This window comes from Ruditapes philippinarum, unplaced genomic scaffold (genome assembly GCF_026571515.1).
Source record: "Ruditapes philippinarum isolate M1 unplaced genomic scaffold, ASM2657151v2 ctg517_1_1_1_1, whole genome shotgun sequence".
NCBI classification, from domain to species: Eukaryota; Metazoa; Mollusca; class Bivalvia; order Venerida; family Veneridae; genus Ruditapes; species Ruditapes philippinarum.
Genome location: NW_026862442.1, coordinates 591345 through 605916, shown reverse-complemented (window position 1 = coordinate 605916; position 14572 = coordinate 591345). Strand labels below are relative to the sequence as shown.

Below are 14572 nucleotides of genomic sequence, written 5' to 3'. Positions count from 1 at the left end.
CCATTTTGATTGGATAGAATTTACTACGGACCAATCATATCTTAGATTACATTTTCTCTTTGGGAAATTTCAAGATGGTTGACTACAGAGACGTGTACCATTTTTTCATGATTTTTTCAGGTAATTTAAAAGCGACATTTATTTGCACGGTCTGTGAGGCCATATTCTGAAAAGTATATTAAAATTACATCATCTGATAACACTGTCATTAAAATCAACAGGCAATATTTTGCATTATTCTAGTTTGTCATATGTTTTCGCAGCTAATATTTTCTTCCTTTTTTGTGTCAAGTGTTTGTATGCACTTGTGCTATGAACCCTTCATCATGTTGTTGTTTATCTTTTATATATTCTTTGTAGTTTTAATCACATGCATTTAAAAGTGAGCTCGAAGAGCTGGCGCGAAGGGCCTGCTTGCAAAGCGAGCTTTACTTTTACAGCACAGGAACTTGAAATTCTATCAATATTAATGATAATATCCAAAATATACCCCCTATACAGTATAAATAAACACAAGGAATGAAACGCCTTTTCCCCACCCCAACATAATTATCGCGTAAATTATGCTGGGGTAGGGAAAAGGCGTTTCATTCCTTGTGTTTATTTATACTGTATAGGGGGTATATTTTGGATATTATCATAAATATTGATAGAATTTCAAGTTCCTGTGCTTTACAGTAACAGGAGTTCCAGCTAGAAAGTGATGGTTTTGAAAACTTTCGTCCAAAGTACTGAATCAACACATCGCAATGTTTCGAATTACAAGATAACTATAAAAGCAAAGGTATTCTGATTGGAAATGGAAGTGTAGACTGATGGGAACCATAATACCACAGGGAACCAGAATAAACAGAAGCAGTGTCTATAATATCGGATGACATTTTTAAAAACGGAAAATGTAAAATAAAAATGAATGATTATTTTATACTATTTCACGGTATTAGAAAATCGAGCTCGCTTTGAGGCTTTGACGTTTTCATATTATGTCATGTTTTATATAATTAAACTTGTGAGAGTTATTGCCATTTAATGATTTTTATTTCTAAAGTTTGTCTGGACATTTCTCTAATACAACTAAAGCAATTTCCGTGAAATTTTACAGGATTGATCTGTAGCTCAAGTACAGTATTTGTGCATATTACACGGATTTTCCAGTTGAATGATTTTTGGCAAAGTTATGGCCCTTGAATAAAAATGGTGCTTTTTGTGTGTTGCCAGGTATACATAATCTTGTCCGAACTACTTCTCACTTCTCAGAAACTACCGGTTGCAATTTCATTCAAACCTTACAGGAATGATCAGTACCAAGTCTAGTTGTGCATATCATTAGCTTTTTATAGTTCAATGATTTTTGTCATGAGTTATGATTTTTTGTGATTTTTTTTTTCAAGTTTGTCTGGACTGCTCCTCTCATACCATTAATGCAATTCAATGAAACTTTACAAGATTGATTAGTAGCTCAAGTACTTTCGCATATTACTATATATATACTTGGTTATTTCGCTTGTATGATTTTTGGCTGAGTTATGGCCTTTGAATAAAAAAGGTGTTTATAAATTTTTTGCCCGGGCCCTACTTTTTATACACCCAATTTTAAAATTTTTCATTAAAACTTTACGGGATTGTTTTTGGAAACCCTAAAAGGTCCCGGTGTAAAAACGGGTTTTTTCTCCCTTGAATTTTTTTTGCCAATTTTAGGGCCCGGGTCAAAAAAAAGGTGTTTTTTTTGTGTTGTTACCCTTCATGACCCCTTTTTTACCCCCTACAAACGCATTTCCCCCATAAAACTTTACGGGGAAATTACCCAATACCTTTTGCCTAGTTGTGAATCCTTTCAAAAATGTTTTTGTTTTAAATTTGATTTTTGGGCGGGATTTTTAGGGCCCCTTTTTCATGTTTTTTGATTTTTTAAAAATTTGCCCGGACTACTCCTTTTTATACCATTTATGAAATTTTTCATGAATCTCTACGGGATTGATTTTTTAATTTTTTCCAAGTATTTTGCTAATTTTAAAACGGGTTTTTCTTTTTTTGGATGAATTTTAACCCCATTTAGGGTCCCGGAATAAAAAACCCCGGTTCCCTGCCCTTTTTAATGTTTTTTGGGGGTCCCCTCCCCTACCCCAGTAGCTGCAACATAAATTTGGGCTTTCATGGGGTGAAGCTTTGGGGATCTTTAAATTCCCCTTTTGATTTGTCAAATCGGACATTTAGTAGAAAAATTATTTTTAAATTATTTTGCCCAAATAATTGATAAAAAAGAAATTGGGGAATTTTTAATTTTGAGAAGAAAAAAATTACCCTATATTTTTGCACTTACTTTTTAAAATTAAAGGGAAAGCAAACCCCTAAAAGGGGAAATTTCAAAAAAAAAGTTTCATGTTTATTTACTTTTTATGTTTTTTTAAGGGTCTCTTTAAATTTTTTGGTATTTCATGTACCGGGCTTCTATTTTCAATCGGAACACCTCAACAGTTATTCTTCACCGAAAAGTTGTGATTGTTCTGTTATTGGAATACCCCTGCAATTTTCATTGAGTCATAATGAAAATGGTGGCAGTCAACTTATAATAGCACTGAAAATTTCACTGATAGGTATAAAATTCTATATAATTATATATTTTAAATTTTTTTTTGATTCCTTTTAAATAGAGACATGTTGTCAATAGCTGGGCAAGCCAAAGCCCAGGACCGCTTCTTTGTCCGATAGACAAAATATGAATACAAAATATTCATGAATATGTTTATTTCAGTATTGGTAACAGTCAAGGGAAACAACTCTCAGGAATATGGTAAGTCTTCAAAATTCAGATTATTAGATTTTCTTTAGTCTTTGTTAAGACTTATAGTAGTTAGAGATGAAAAAATAAGTAATTTAGAGGACATCACACCCTTTTTGACTTGGTGAAATGAAAATTTTATCCCTTTCGTTTGAACTTGTGTCACCACTTTGTTGAACTGTTTTACAGTAACTACTTAAAGTATAAAGTTAATATTGCACTTTTTATCTCAACAGATGTAAGACTTGGTGATGTTGTGATCGTTGTTTTATCCCAGTCAAACCCGTACCATGCTAGCAGGGCGAGGGAGCTACAGATACAGCTGATGAATCAGATGGTAGAAATGCCCAAAGACAATAAACCTGCTATATACCTGACTCATAAAAAATGGCCTACAATAGGAACATGGACAATATTTCCATTACTAGAAAAGTACAGTATTTTATATTATACTTGTAGTTAGGCTCAATATTAAAATAGAAATAAGGATTTATATTTTATCCTGAACTATGTCATCATTTTACCAAGTTACAATATAAGAGGAGCTTGTTTTTTTCAGTAACCATAAAATTTAACCAGTCTAAATAACATTGAAAAACCATATTAGGTGATGATAAATTAACATGTATGGTTTTAACCCAGTATAACCCTAGATGGAGTTTCAAAGTCATACTTTAGGAAACTGTTCTGATATTTTGGAATATTCACAATTGATGTAAAATTTTTCATGTTATTTGCAAGTTGGTCAGAATTCCATTTTTTATCACCATTTTTCTGTATTGGCTTCATTTCAAGTACCAGTACGTGACAAGTTTAAATGGTTCCCTGTGGGGGGAAATTTTTAATAACTTAAAAATATTTTATTTAACTCTTTTCAAAATTGTTGGGGAAAAAAAAAACAACAACAAAAAGGTATAGTTGACAAAAATCGATCAATAGAAAAAGGTCATTGGAGACCAGTGACAGTCGGAGATAGGAGCGGGCGATTAGTAGGTCAACATCTGTATCATTCATTAATGACGTGTAATAACTATCTGAATGCTCCAGTCTGCTGGGAATGAAGTGTTCTGAATGAATTTTGATATAAGTTTGTGGATGTACAATTGATATAGGGAGTCATTCCTTTATGTTTTAGGTGGCAACAGAACTTTCCCATAGCAAAGTGGATATTTTTCTGTGAAGATGAAACAAGAATTCACCTACAAGAAATGGAGAAGTTTATACAAAAATTTGACCCAACAAAGGTAAAAATATTTTGTACTTTTCATTTCATTTGTTAATATTGTATCACTATGATAAGTTGCAAGAACTTGTTTAAATAAACTTACTAACATGGTATTGCTTAATACACGGAGCTTTATGAGAGAGGAACTTCATTTACTTATCTCAATTTCTACTTTTATCTTAGCAGTAAAAGAAACAAAGCTTAAAAAATCCTCTAGAAATATATATATAAAAACATATACAGTAAATGCTGAAATATATACTTTATGAACAATGGTAATTCAGTGTCTATTCTCAGATTCGAAAAACAGGGGGGATTTTTAGCGAAAAGTGAGAATTAATTACATTTGTTGATCTTTTTCCTTCTTTGTCTATGTAAAATTTTCCCCCTGCCTCTGAAAAAATAGGGGGAAATTCTCAAAAAGATGAGTGAATCTCCCCTTCTAGAATAGACACTATTTCTTTCGTTCTTGCAAATTATGAAACTTGTACAATGGTATTATCTTGAATTGAATTTTGAACAGTGAATTTGTAGCAAGAGAAATACTCATCTTTGAGGAAAATTTCAAAATATTAGTATTGACCGACTAGCGATCAAACACTGCATATCATGATCACGAATGTGTGGACTGATCTTGGTCTGCACGGGTCCCATGGCTAGATTCAGTTGCCGCCAGCCAGGGTAAGAGTTAGGGAGTTCATAAGCAAAATTCTATAATTAAGCTGCCAAAATGGAAGTTTATCTCAGAATTGTATACATGAGGCAATTAAAGAAATACAATGTGATGAATACATGTATATACTATTGTACATGTTTAATGTTTCAGGACTGGTTTATTGGTCATGAATTGAAAGATAAAGAACCAACAATCATTCATCATTTTACGTCACCAGACAAACTGACCTTCCCAGACTTTGCTGCGGGTGTCTTCCTCAGTATGCCACTGATAAACAAGTAAGATCTTAGTACCTGTTGCATCATTTAATTTTATAGTCATTTGTTGTCCTTTTATGACCTTGAAAGGAGGTACAATTAACTGTTGTATCTTGACATTGCTTTTCTTTATTTTTATTTTTTTTTTTTGTGGTAAAAACTTTTTGAGGATATTGTGTTATATTGTATTATTCAGCTTCTGTAAAATGATATTTTACACAATTTATGTTATAATGCTTCTATTTACTTAGAATGGCATCAAGATGGCCCGATGAGAATTTCAGATCCGACTTTGCCATAGATCCAAAACACGAGGTAATGTAACTGTATTATACTGATTGATCTGTATTGGATTCCTGTTGCAATTGTTTTTGCATAAAATATTAGATATTTTTTATGTGTAAATATTTTTAATCAGAGAATTTGATATTCATAACAAAGATTTTCTGTTATAGGCCATTAAAGTTTAACTTCACCACTTTGTCTTCCTCTACCAGTAAAGCTTGAAAGTTGCCATATGACCTTTGCAGAGTTGGTATGACGTAAAACCCAACCCAACGGAAAATAGTTTAAGTTTCTATTTGCAATCACTTAATTAAATTCTGATTTAGCACATTATTCTTCCTTAGGTGTGAATTCTACTTGTGTATTCTGTACATTTTATACATGTTATGCACATTCTCTATTTCAGTTGGCGTCTTACATTCTCCTGGATGATGTTAAACTTACACATGCTCCAGAATTATGTTTAACTGAAGATGAGCCTAATTGTGTAGCATATATTGCTCAGAAATTTCCCGACTGTGTAAGGTTTTATTCTCATTTTCAAAGATTTAAAAAAAAATCATTTATTAAGTCTGAAGTTTAAGAAATAGATTTTAAATTTGTGTGTGTTTTTGTAGAATGATGCACAGTTTGAGTTAACTTGTGTAGTTATTTAATCATATAGGCCTTCTGAGTGATTACAAAGCATTTGAATGATAAACCATGCGTTATTGTACTACAAGGTAGAAGAAATTGATATCTGTTTTAGTTCTGACAGAGAAAGAAAGTTTATGTATTGAACTACAGCCAGCATAGATGTAATTTTCATGACATAATTTGGTTTATTGACATCACATGTGATGTCATATTGTGTTTAAATATTCCTTCCCTTAATTCTGAGCACTACTATGCTCGGTCTGTTTGATTAATGATGAAATAAATAGTTTGAAGCATTTTTGAATAATTGATACTGAATAATTGAACTGAGAATTAGTATATACATGTATTTGAGATGGCTCAAACCACTGGGGTCAATGCATGAACTTTTAAGATTGATGACTTAAAATAATTTGCCTCTCACAATTATGTGTTCAAGTTTTTAAATTATTTAATGTGAAGAACCTGTCCAACTTACTGAAAGGAGAAATCCACCTACCTGGGTGCCTATTCCTGTGACAACTGGCAGTGCTGGAGAAAATTTATGTAAGAAAAAATTCAAGAGATGATCACTATGATCCCCAAATAATGTTTTTATACCCTTGAAGTACAATTTATATACAAGGATTTTTATAGGGAGTTTTATTGATATAAAATGGCAGCCTATACAATCAGATATCTATGGTAGATGTATTTATACACTGTTTTACTACATACAGGGGGCACCAGTAGCAGATGAGGATTTGTTTGTTGCTGTGAAAACTTGTGAAAAATTTCATGAAGATAGAGGTATGTACTTACATTAGCTTGATTGAGAGGTATGTTCTTAAATTAGCTTGATTGAGAGGTATGTTCTTAAATTAGCTTGATTGAGAGGTATGTTCTTTAACTAGCTTGATTGAGAACATCTTAAATTTGCTTGATTAGAGGGTTTAAATTTAAAAAACCTTGATTTTGGCATGTTTAAAAATTTTTTTAAGGAGAACTTAAATAAGCTTGATTGAGAGGTTAAATTTAATGTTTTTAGGAGGTTTGGAATTAAATAGCGATGAAGGGATGAAAATTTTAAATTTCCGGATTATTGAGGTTATGAACTTAATTTGCTTTTATTTAGTGGTACAACATAATTAGCTTAATTGAAAGTCAATCATGATATAAATTTAATTCTTATTAAAAAAGATATAAGAATAACAGAATGGATTTAGTTTTATTAATATAATAATATCTTAATATCTTTTCTACAAATTTATAAAAGATATTTGAGAAATATGAGATGTACATGAATTTACAAAATGTGAATAAAAAATATACCCTTGTCTCCTCTTTTTTAGCTCACCTGTCACAAAGTGACAGGGTGAGCTTTTGTGATCGCTTTTCGTCCGGTGTCCGTCCGTCGTCCGTCCATCGTCCGTCCGTCCGTAAACTTTTACTTTAAATGACATCTCCTCATAAACCACAAAGCCAATTTCATCCAAACTTCACAGGAATGTTCCTTTGGTGGTCACCTTTAAAAATTGTTCAAAGAATTTAATTCCATGCAGAACTCTGGTTGCTATGGCAACCGAAAGAAAAAACTTTAAATATCTTCTTTTAAAAAACCATAAGAGCTAGAGCTTAGATATTTGGCATGAAACGTCTTCTAGTGAGTGTTTACCAAGTTTGTTCAAATAAAAGCCCTGGGGTCAAAATTGGCCCCGCCCCAGGGGGTCATTGATTTTCCCTATATGCATATAGTAAAAACTTAAAAAATCTTCTTTTAAAGAACCCAAAGAGCTAGAGCTAAGATATTTAGCATGAAACATGTTCTTATGGGTGTCTACCAAGTTTGTTCAAATAAAAGCCCTGGGGTCAAAATTGGCCCCGCCCGGGGGGTCATTGATTTTCCCTATATGCATATAGTAAAAACTTAAAAAATCTTCTTTTAAAGAACTCAAAGAGCTATGGCTAAGATTTTGAGCATCAAACATGTTCTAATAGGTGTCTACCAAGTTTGTTCAAATAAAAGCCCTGGGGTCAAAATTGGCCCCGCCCCAGGGGGTCATTGATTTTCCCTATATGCATATAGTAAAAACTTAAAAAATCTTCTTTTAAAGAACCCAAAGAGTTAGAGCTAAGATATTTAGCATGAAACATGTTCTAATAAGTGTCTACCAAGTTTGTTCAAATAAAAGCCCTGGGGTCAAAATTTGCCCCGCCCGGGGGGTCATTGATTTTCCCTATATGCATTTAGTAAAAACTTAAAAAATCTTCTTTTAAAGAACTCAAAGGGATATGGCTAAGATATTTAGCATGAAACATGTTCTAATAGGTGTCTACCAAGTTTGTTCAAATAAAAGCCCTGGGGTCAAAATTGGCACCGCCCCGGGGGTCATTGATTTTCCTTATATGTGTATAGCAAAAACTTAAAATATCTTCTTTGAAAAAACCCAAATAGCTAGAGTTAAGATATTAAGCATGAAACATCTTTTAGTGAGTGTCTACAAAGTTTGTTCAAATAAAAGACCTGGAGTCAAAATTGGCCCCGCCCCAGGGGTCATTGATTTTCTTTATATGTGTATAGCAAAAACTTAAAATCTTCTTTGAAAAAACCCAAATAGCTAGAGTTTAGATATTAAGCATGAAACATCTTCTAGTAAGTGTCTACAAAGTTTGTTCAAATAAAAGCCCTGGGGTCAAAACTGGCCCGGCCCAGGGGTGTCATTGTTTTTAACTATATGTGTATAGTAAAAACTTTAAAAAAATCTTCTTTTAAAAAGCCCAATGAGCTAGAGCTTAGATGTTTAGCATGAAACATCTTCTTATGGGTGTCTACCAAGTTTGTGCAAATAAAAGCCCTTGGGTTAAAATTGGCCCTGCAACGTTGGGGGGGGGGGGGTTGGGGGCCTATATACAGGTGAGCGGCCTCAGGGCCATTATGGCCCTCTTGTTTTTTTTTTTGGACAGCTAGCCTTTAACATTTTTGTTATAGTGATGAAGTGAGAAGGAAAGTATTTGAGGTATTTTGGGAGTGAAAAATGAAAGAAACAAGAAGTTTTATCAGATTCCACAGCTTATATATAATATATATATATATTTTTTTTTTTTTTTTTTTTCAAAAATGAAATTATTATATAATAAATTACATACTTTCTATTTCTAGTTCCAATTGTGTTAGAAACATGGGCACAGGAGAGTTCTAATATAGAGTTTTACAGTGAGAAGGAAGATAGTTCTATACCAACTATAGATCTTGGTGTACCTAATACAGAGAGAGGTATATCTTAGATTTATTTCAATTTTGTTTTTAAGTAGGGATAATTTGGGTAGATGACAATTTATAAAAAAACATTGTCGAACAGTTTAACAAGACATTGATCAATGACTTTGATTGGAATATCCTATAATGTATACTACGACATTTAAAATGACAGTGGAGTTCTTGTTGTGTACTACCTAAATATAGATGTTATCTCTATTATGAACTTCAGAGTCCTATATTTTCCATAAGAAAGCTTTAGATATGGATGCTATGTAATTTTATTTCTCAGAACAAATATCAACACTGGTTACTTGATGTTTGTCGACCATTTTGTTGGTGTTTTTTGCCAACTATTTGTCACATTGGTCTTTTGACTTGTTGGTCTTATGTCATGTCAACATTGTGTTGCACTCCTGATAATTTTTTGTAAGTTTCCAATATAGAGCCATGCAAGTCAGCATTCTATATTTATTTTAACTTTTTTTACAAACTTGAGCAGTTTAAAGGTTATTTGTTCTTGTTTGGCTAAAACACTAATCAGCTATATCATTGGCCTCAAGCCCTCACACATTGTAGTTGGAAAATTAGCACAGTTTGTCCCTTCACGCAGTTTAACAATAAAAACTATTTATTAACCAGTAAAAATATTTTTTCCTTGTGTCACAGTGATTACATTAGGATTATGCAAAGATTAAATGTAAAAATTTCAATGAAATATTTATAGGGCATTGTGGGAAGACAATGGCGATAATGAAGAGAGTGGTGACAACCCCAGAGCTGATGAAGAAACAATGGTTATTGATTGCTGATGATGATACCATTATAAAGTAATGTTTTATGTGAAATATTATAAAAATGAGCCGCGCCATGACAAAACCAACATAGTGTGTTTGAGACCAGTATGGATCCAGACGAGCCTGCGCATCCGCGCAGTCTGATCAGAATCCATGCTGTTGGCTATCAGTTTCTCTACTTGTGATAGGGTTTGTAAGCAAATAGCTTGGATCCTGACCAGACTGCGCGGATGTGCAGACTGGTCTGGATCTATGCTTGTTGCAAACGCACTATGATGGTTTTGTCATGATGCGGCTCAAATATCCTTGAAATTTGTAAACCAGTCTAGATGATAAAAGAATCAAAAACCAATTATGACATACTGTCTTGATAGAGTGTCTTAATCATCGAAGATTTTGCACATACTTAACTTATATAGGCCTTAATTCATCAAATGGAACATCAATCCCGAAAAATTATTTCCAGTTCCGTCATGTCCAAAAGCGTCATACGATTCCCTTTAATGTGCTAAGGAAGAATGTGAAGAAAGCATATTTCTGTTTCTGCTCGTTGGAAGTAACCAGTACAGGCATCATGGTTGTGCCTGCAGTAGGGATCGAATCCATGATCCTCCATTGAGAGCAAGACACATTAACCACTAGGACACTGCTCCTATTGGTTCTAAATTTATAAAACATACATGTATATAATTATGTAGTGTCACATTTGCAAAGAAAATTTAAATTATCCATTTGAAAATCACATCTGTATTATTTAATTACAGTTTACCCAGACTGCGTCACCTTCTGTCATGTTACGATCACAACAGTCATGTTGCTATTGGTGAACGCTATGGTTACCAGGTGTCAAAAGGTTACGGATATGACTATATAACTGGAGGTGGCGGGTAAGTGTATTTGTATATTGTACTTGTAAAATGTTTGTTAGATGTTTGTTCTTTTTACAAATGATTTTAGTATCTAGCCTTTTCCAAAGTTATTTGATTTGCAAAAAATGAAGATCAGATGTGTCAGACTGGCAACTGAGCAGGTGTAAACAATTTTTATGCCCTCACAAAGTGGGAGCGAATAGCTTCCGTACGTCCCGAAATCTGGTGAACGCAACTCCTCTTAAACTGGATGGCAGATTTTGCTTAAACTTCCAGGGATGAACAACCTTAATGTGTAGATGGTTGTAAAGGAAGGAATTTTTGCTGCGACCAAATTTAACAGAATTATGGCCCTTTGTTGATTTTTTCACTATATACTATGTAGAAATTTTGTAAACGCAACTCCTCTTAAACCGAATGGCAGATTTTGCTTAAACTTCCAGGGATGAACAAGCTTAATGTGTAGATGGTAGTAAAGGAAGGAATTTGTTCTGCGACCAAATTTAACAGAATTATGGCCTTTGTTGATTTTTTCACTATATACTATGTAGAAATTTTGTGAACGCAACTCCTCTTAAACTGGATGGCAGATTTTGCTTAAACTTCTAGGGATGAACAACCTTAATGTGTAGATGGAAGCTAAGGAAGGAATTTTTGCTATGACCAAATTTAATAGAATTATGGCCCTTTGTTGATTTTTTCACTATATACCATATAGAAATTTTGTGAACGCAACTCCTCTTAAACCGGTGCACATCTGCACAGTGGGGGCATCCATGTCCTTTGGACACAGTTTTAGTTTATCACTGCAGCATCTTCAACATTTGTCTAGAGATTTTAATTTACCAATCATTCACAGAATTCTTATCACCTATTGCCCTTATGCATATTGTTGACGTTTTGTGACCAAAAATATGGCCCTTTTATGTTGTTATATATATATTGATAAATTATCCTTTGCAACTGCTCATATATTTATCAAGCAATTTCCACCAAACATACACAGAACTATTGTCAGCAAGTGCTCCCAGTGCATATTCAATACAAATGATGAATAAATTGTAAATTTACAATACAAAGATAAAGTAAGATTCACTAGTAAAGTGTTTTATTGTGTATTTCTACAAGTTATTATTTAAGGCAACAAATCATTTAATACTTTGTATATACCAGGATGGTGTTCAGTATGCCGGTGGTACAGAGGCTTGTTGACGAGTGTCAGTGTTCATCTAACGACTCACCAGATGACATGATTATAGGAATGTGCTTACGGCGGTTTGAAATTCCCATAACACATGTGCCATATCTACATCAGGTAAGCTAACTTAATTCATAGAATTCTAGTTTACTTTGTTAAGAAAGCTTGAAGCATGTTATGGTTACCATACAACAATTGCTTTTTTTTATAAATTTGGCCACTTTGGTTTGTTAACATTCACATTTGGATGGCAGTAAATGTTGCTCATAGAGATATCAAAGGGATTTTCCTAATTAACAAATAGCCCACTTAAGTGACTTTGTAGGGGTTTACATATTAAAATTGTGATGTGGTATAAGTACGCTTAGACCCTCTTAAGTAAATATTAACCCTTTCACTGTTATTTTCGGCGTATTTGCCATATGGACGGCTTTAGCTGTTTCTATAATAATAATAGTAATAATAATAAATTAAAAATAATAATAAACATACAGAAAATTATTCCATCGACAACAATTATTATTATACTGACAGATTTGGAAACATATATAATTATTATAATACTAATAACAAATAGTAATAATTATTAGTCCCCTACCGGTTTACCGGAGGGGACTTTAGGTTTACCCTCCGTCCGTCTGTCCGTCTGTCCGTCCGTCTGTCCGTCTGTCTGTCAGTCCGTCAGTCCGTCCGTCCACAAAACTGGATCCCGCGATAACTTGAAAAGTACTGAAAATATTTTTATGAAACTTGATATATGGATAGATGGCAGTATGGAGATTATGCACGTCTTTTTCTTTTCTTCCTATGTTGAAAATTCTGGTTGCTATGGCAACAAATAGGCTGAAAATATGGCAAATTTTACACATAAACTGGATCCAGTGATAACGCAAAAAGTACTGGAAATATTTTTATGAAACTTGATATATGGATAGATGGCAGTATGGAGATTATGCACGTCTTTTTCTTTTCTTCCTATGTTGAAAATTCTGGTTGCTATGGCAACAAATAGGCTGAAAATATGGCAAATTTTACACATAAACTGGATCCAGTGATAACGCAAAAAGTACTGGAAATATTTTTATGAAACTTGATATATGGATAGATGGCAGTATGGAGATTATGCACGTCTTTTTCTTTTCTTCCTATGTTGAAAATTCTGGTTGCTATGGCAACAAATAGGCTGAAAATATGGCAAATTTTACACATAAACTGGATCCAGTGATAACGCAAAAAGTACTGGAAATATTTTTATGAAACTTGATATATGGATAGATGGCAGTATGGAGATTATGCACGTCTTTTTCTTTTCTTCCTATGTTGAAAATTCTGGTTGCTATGGCAACAAATAGACTGAAAATATGGCAATTTTTACACATAAACTGGATCCAGTGTTAACGCAAAAAGTACTGGAAATATTTTTATGAAACTTGATATATGTGTAGATGGCAGTCTGGAGATTATACATGTCTTTTTCTTTTCTTCCTATGTTGAAAATTCTGGTTGCTATGGCAACACATAGACTGAAAATATGGCAAATTTTACACATAAACTGAATCCAGCGGTAACTCAAAAAGTACTGGAAATATTTTTATGAAACTTGACAAATGGGTAGATGGCAATCTTGAGATTATGCAGGTCTTATCAGTTCCCCCTATTTTGAAAAAATATTGGTTGCCTTGGCAACAAATAGGCTTAAAACATGGCAAATATAACAATATTTGTGACTAGTCAAAAAGAGCTGAAACTTTTTATGAAATTGCATCTTTAATTCCAGAGTTATCTCCTCTTTAAGAATTTTGCTTTTTAAAATGTTATATTTTGGTAACAGGGATGTTTCAAATATTAACTTTAGAGTGTACTTCAGTTCGTCTGTCTGTCTGTTCGTAAAAACTTTTTCCTGTGATCACTTTTAAAGAACATTTCCAACAAATTTACTTAAAATAGAGAAAAATTTACACATTAGTGAATGGCCAATGGCCCTTCAGAATGCTGATGGGGTTCTATCCGGTAGGGGACTTATGGATTGCTTGCAATACTATGATAATTGCTTGTATTAATTAATAATATGGTAATTTCTTAGAAAACCCTCTGGCAAATAGGTGATCAATAAAACAATAACCCTCTGGCAGCGAAAGGGTTAATAGAATATAATCATAAGGATATTCCATCAGTGTTATTTCATGGACTTCCCAACAATCTTATTTTGTAGGGCTCTAAGGCAATGACACTTAAAGGATTTTTCAGCATGTAAATTGATTTTCATTTTACTTTGATCTTTTCCAAGTCTAAAACCGTTTTTAAGATGATTATCTGTTTTATAATATGGATAAACATTTTTTTGTTTTTTTTTAACAAAGCTTGCTATAACACAGTAGTATTCACATATTTTTCCATTGTGTGCTTTCAGGCTCGCCCCGATGATTATTCTGAAGGCTACCTCAGTCGCCATATTCCTGTCTCATTTCATAAACATTGGAACTGTGATCCAATCAAAATCTACCATATGCTCAAAGAATATGATACAAAATCTCAACAGCCAAAGAGAAAGTCTGAACGCAAAACTTCTGGTTCCAGTGTTAATAATCATGAAGAGTTGTAAAGAGTGATATTTT

General features: G+C 33.2%; 1 protein-coding gene across 1 annotated transcript; it reads left to right on the top strand.

Annotated features, from left to right (window-relative positions):
* Positions 1–9: 9 nt before the first annotated feature.
* LOC132719106 (beta-1,3-glucosyltransferase-like) lies at positions 10–14572 on the top strand. Its single transcript, XM_060702852.1, has 13 exons — positions 10–120; positions 2753–2791; positions 3016–3211; positions 3915–4023; positions 4831–4958; positions 5189–5252; positions 5629–5742; positions 6578–6647; positions 8998–9111; positions 9821–9923; positions 10655–10777; positions 11933–12074; positions 14368–14572. The coding sequence occupies exons 1-13, from the start codon at positions 75–77 to the stop codon at positions 14557–14559; spliced, it is 1440 nt and encodes a 479-aa protein (XP_060558835.1). The 5' UTR covers positions 10–74; the 3' UTR covers positions 14560–14572.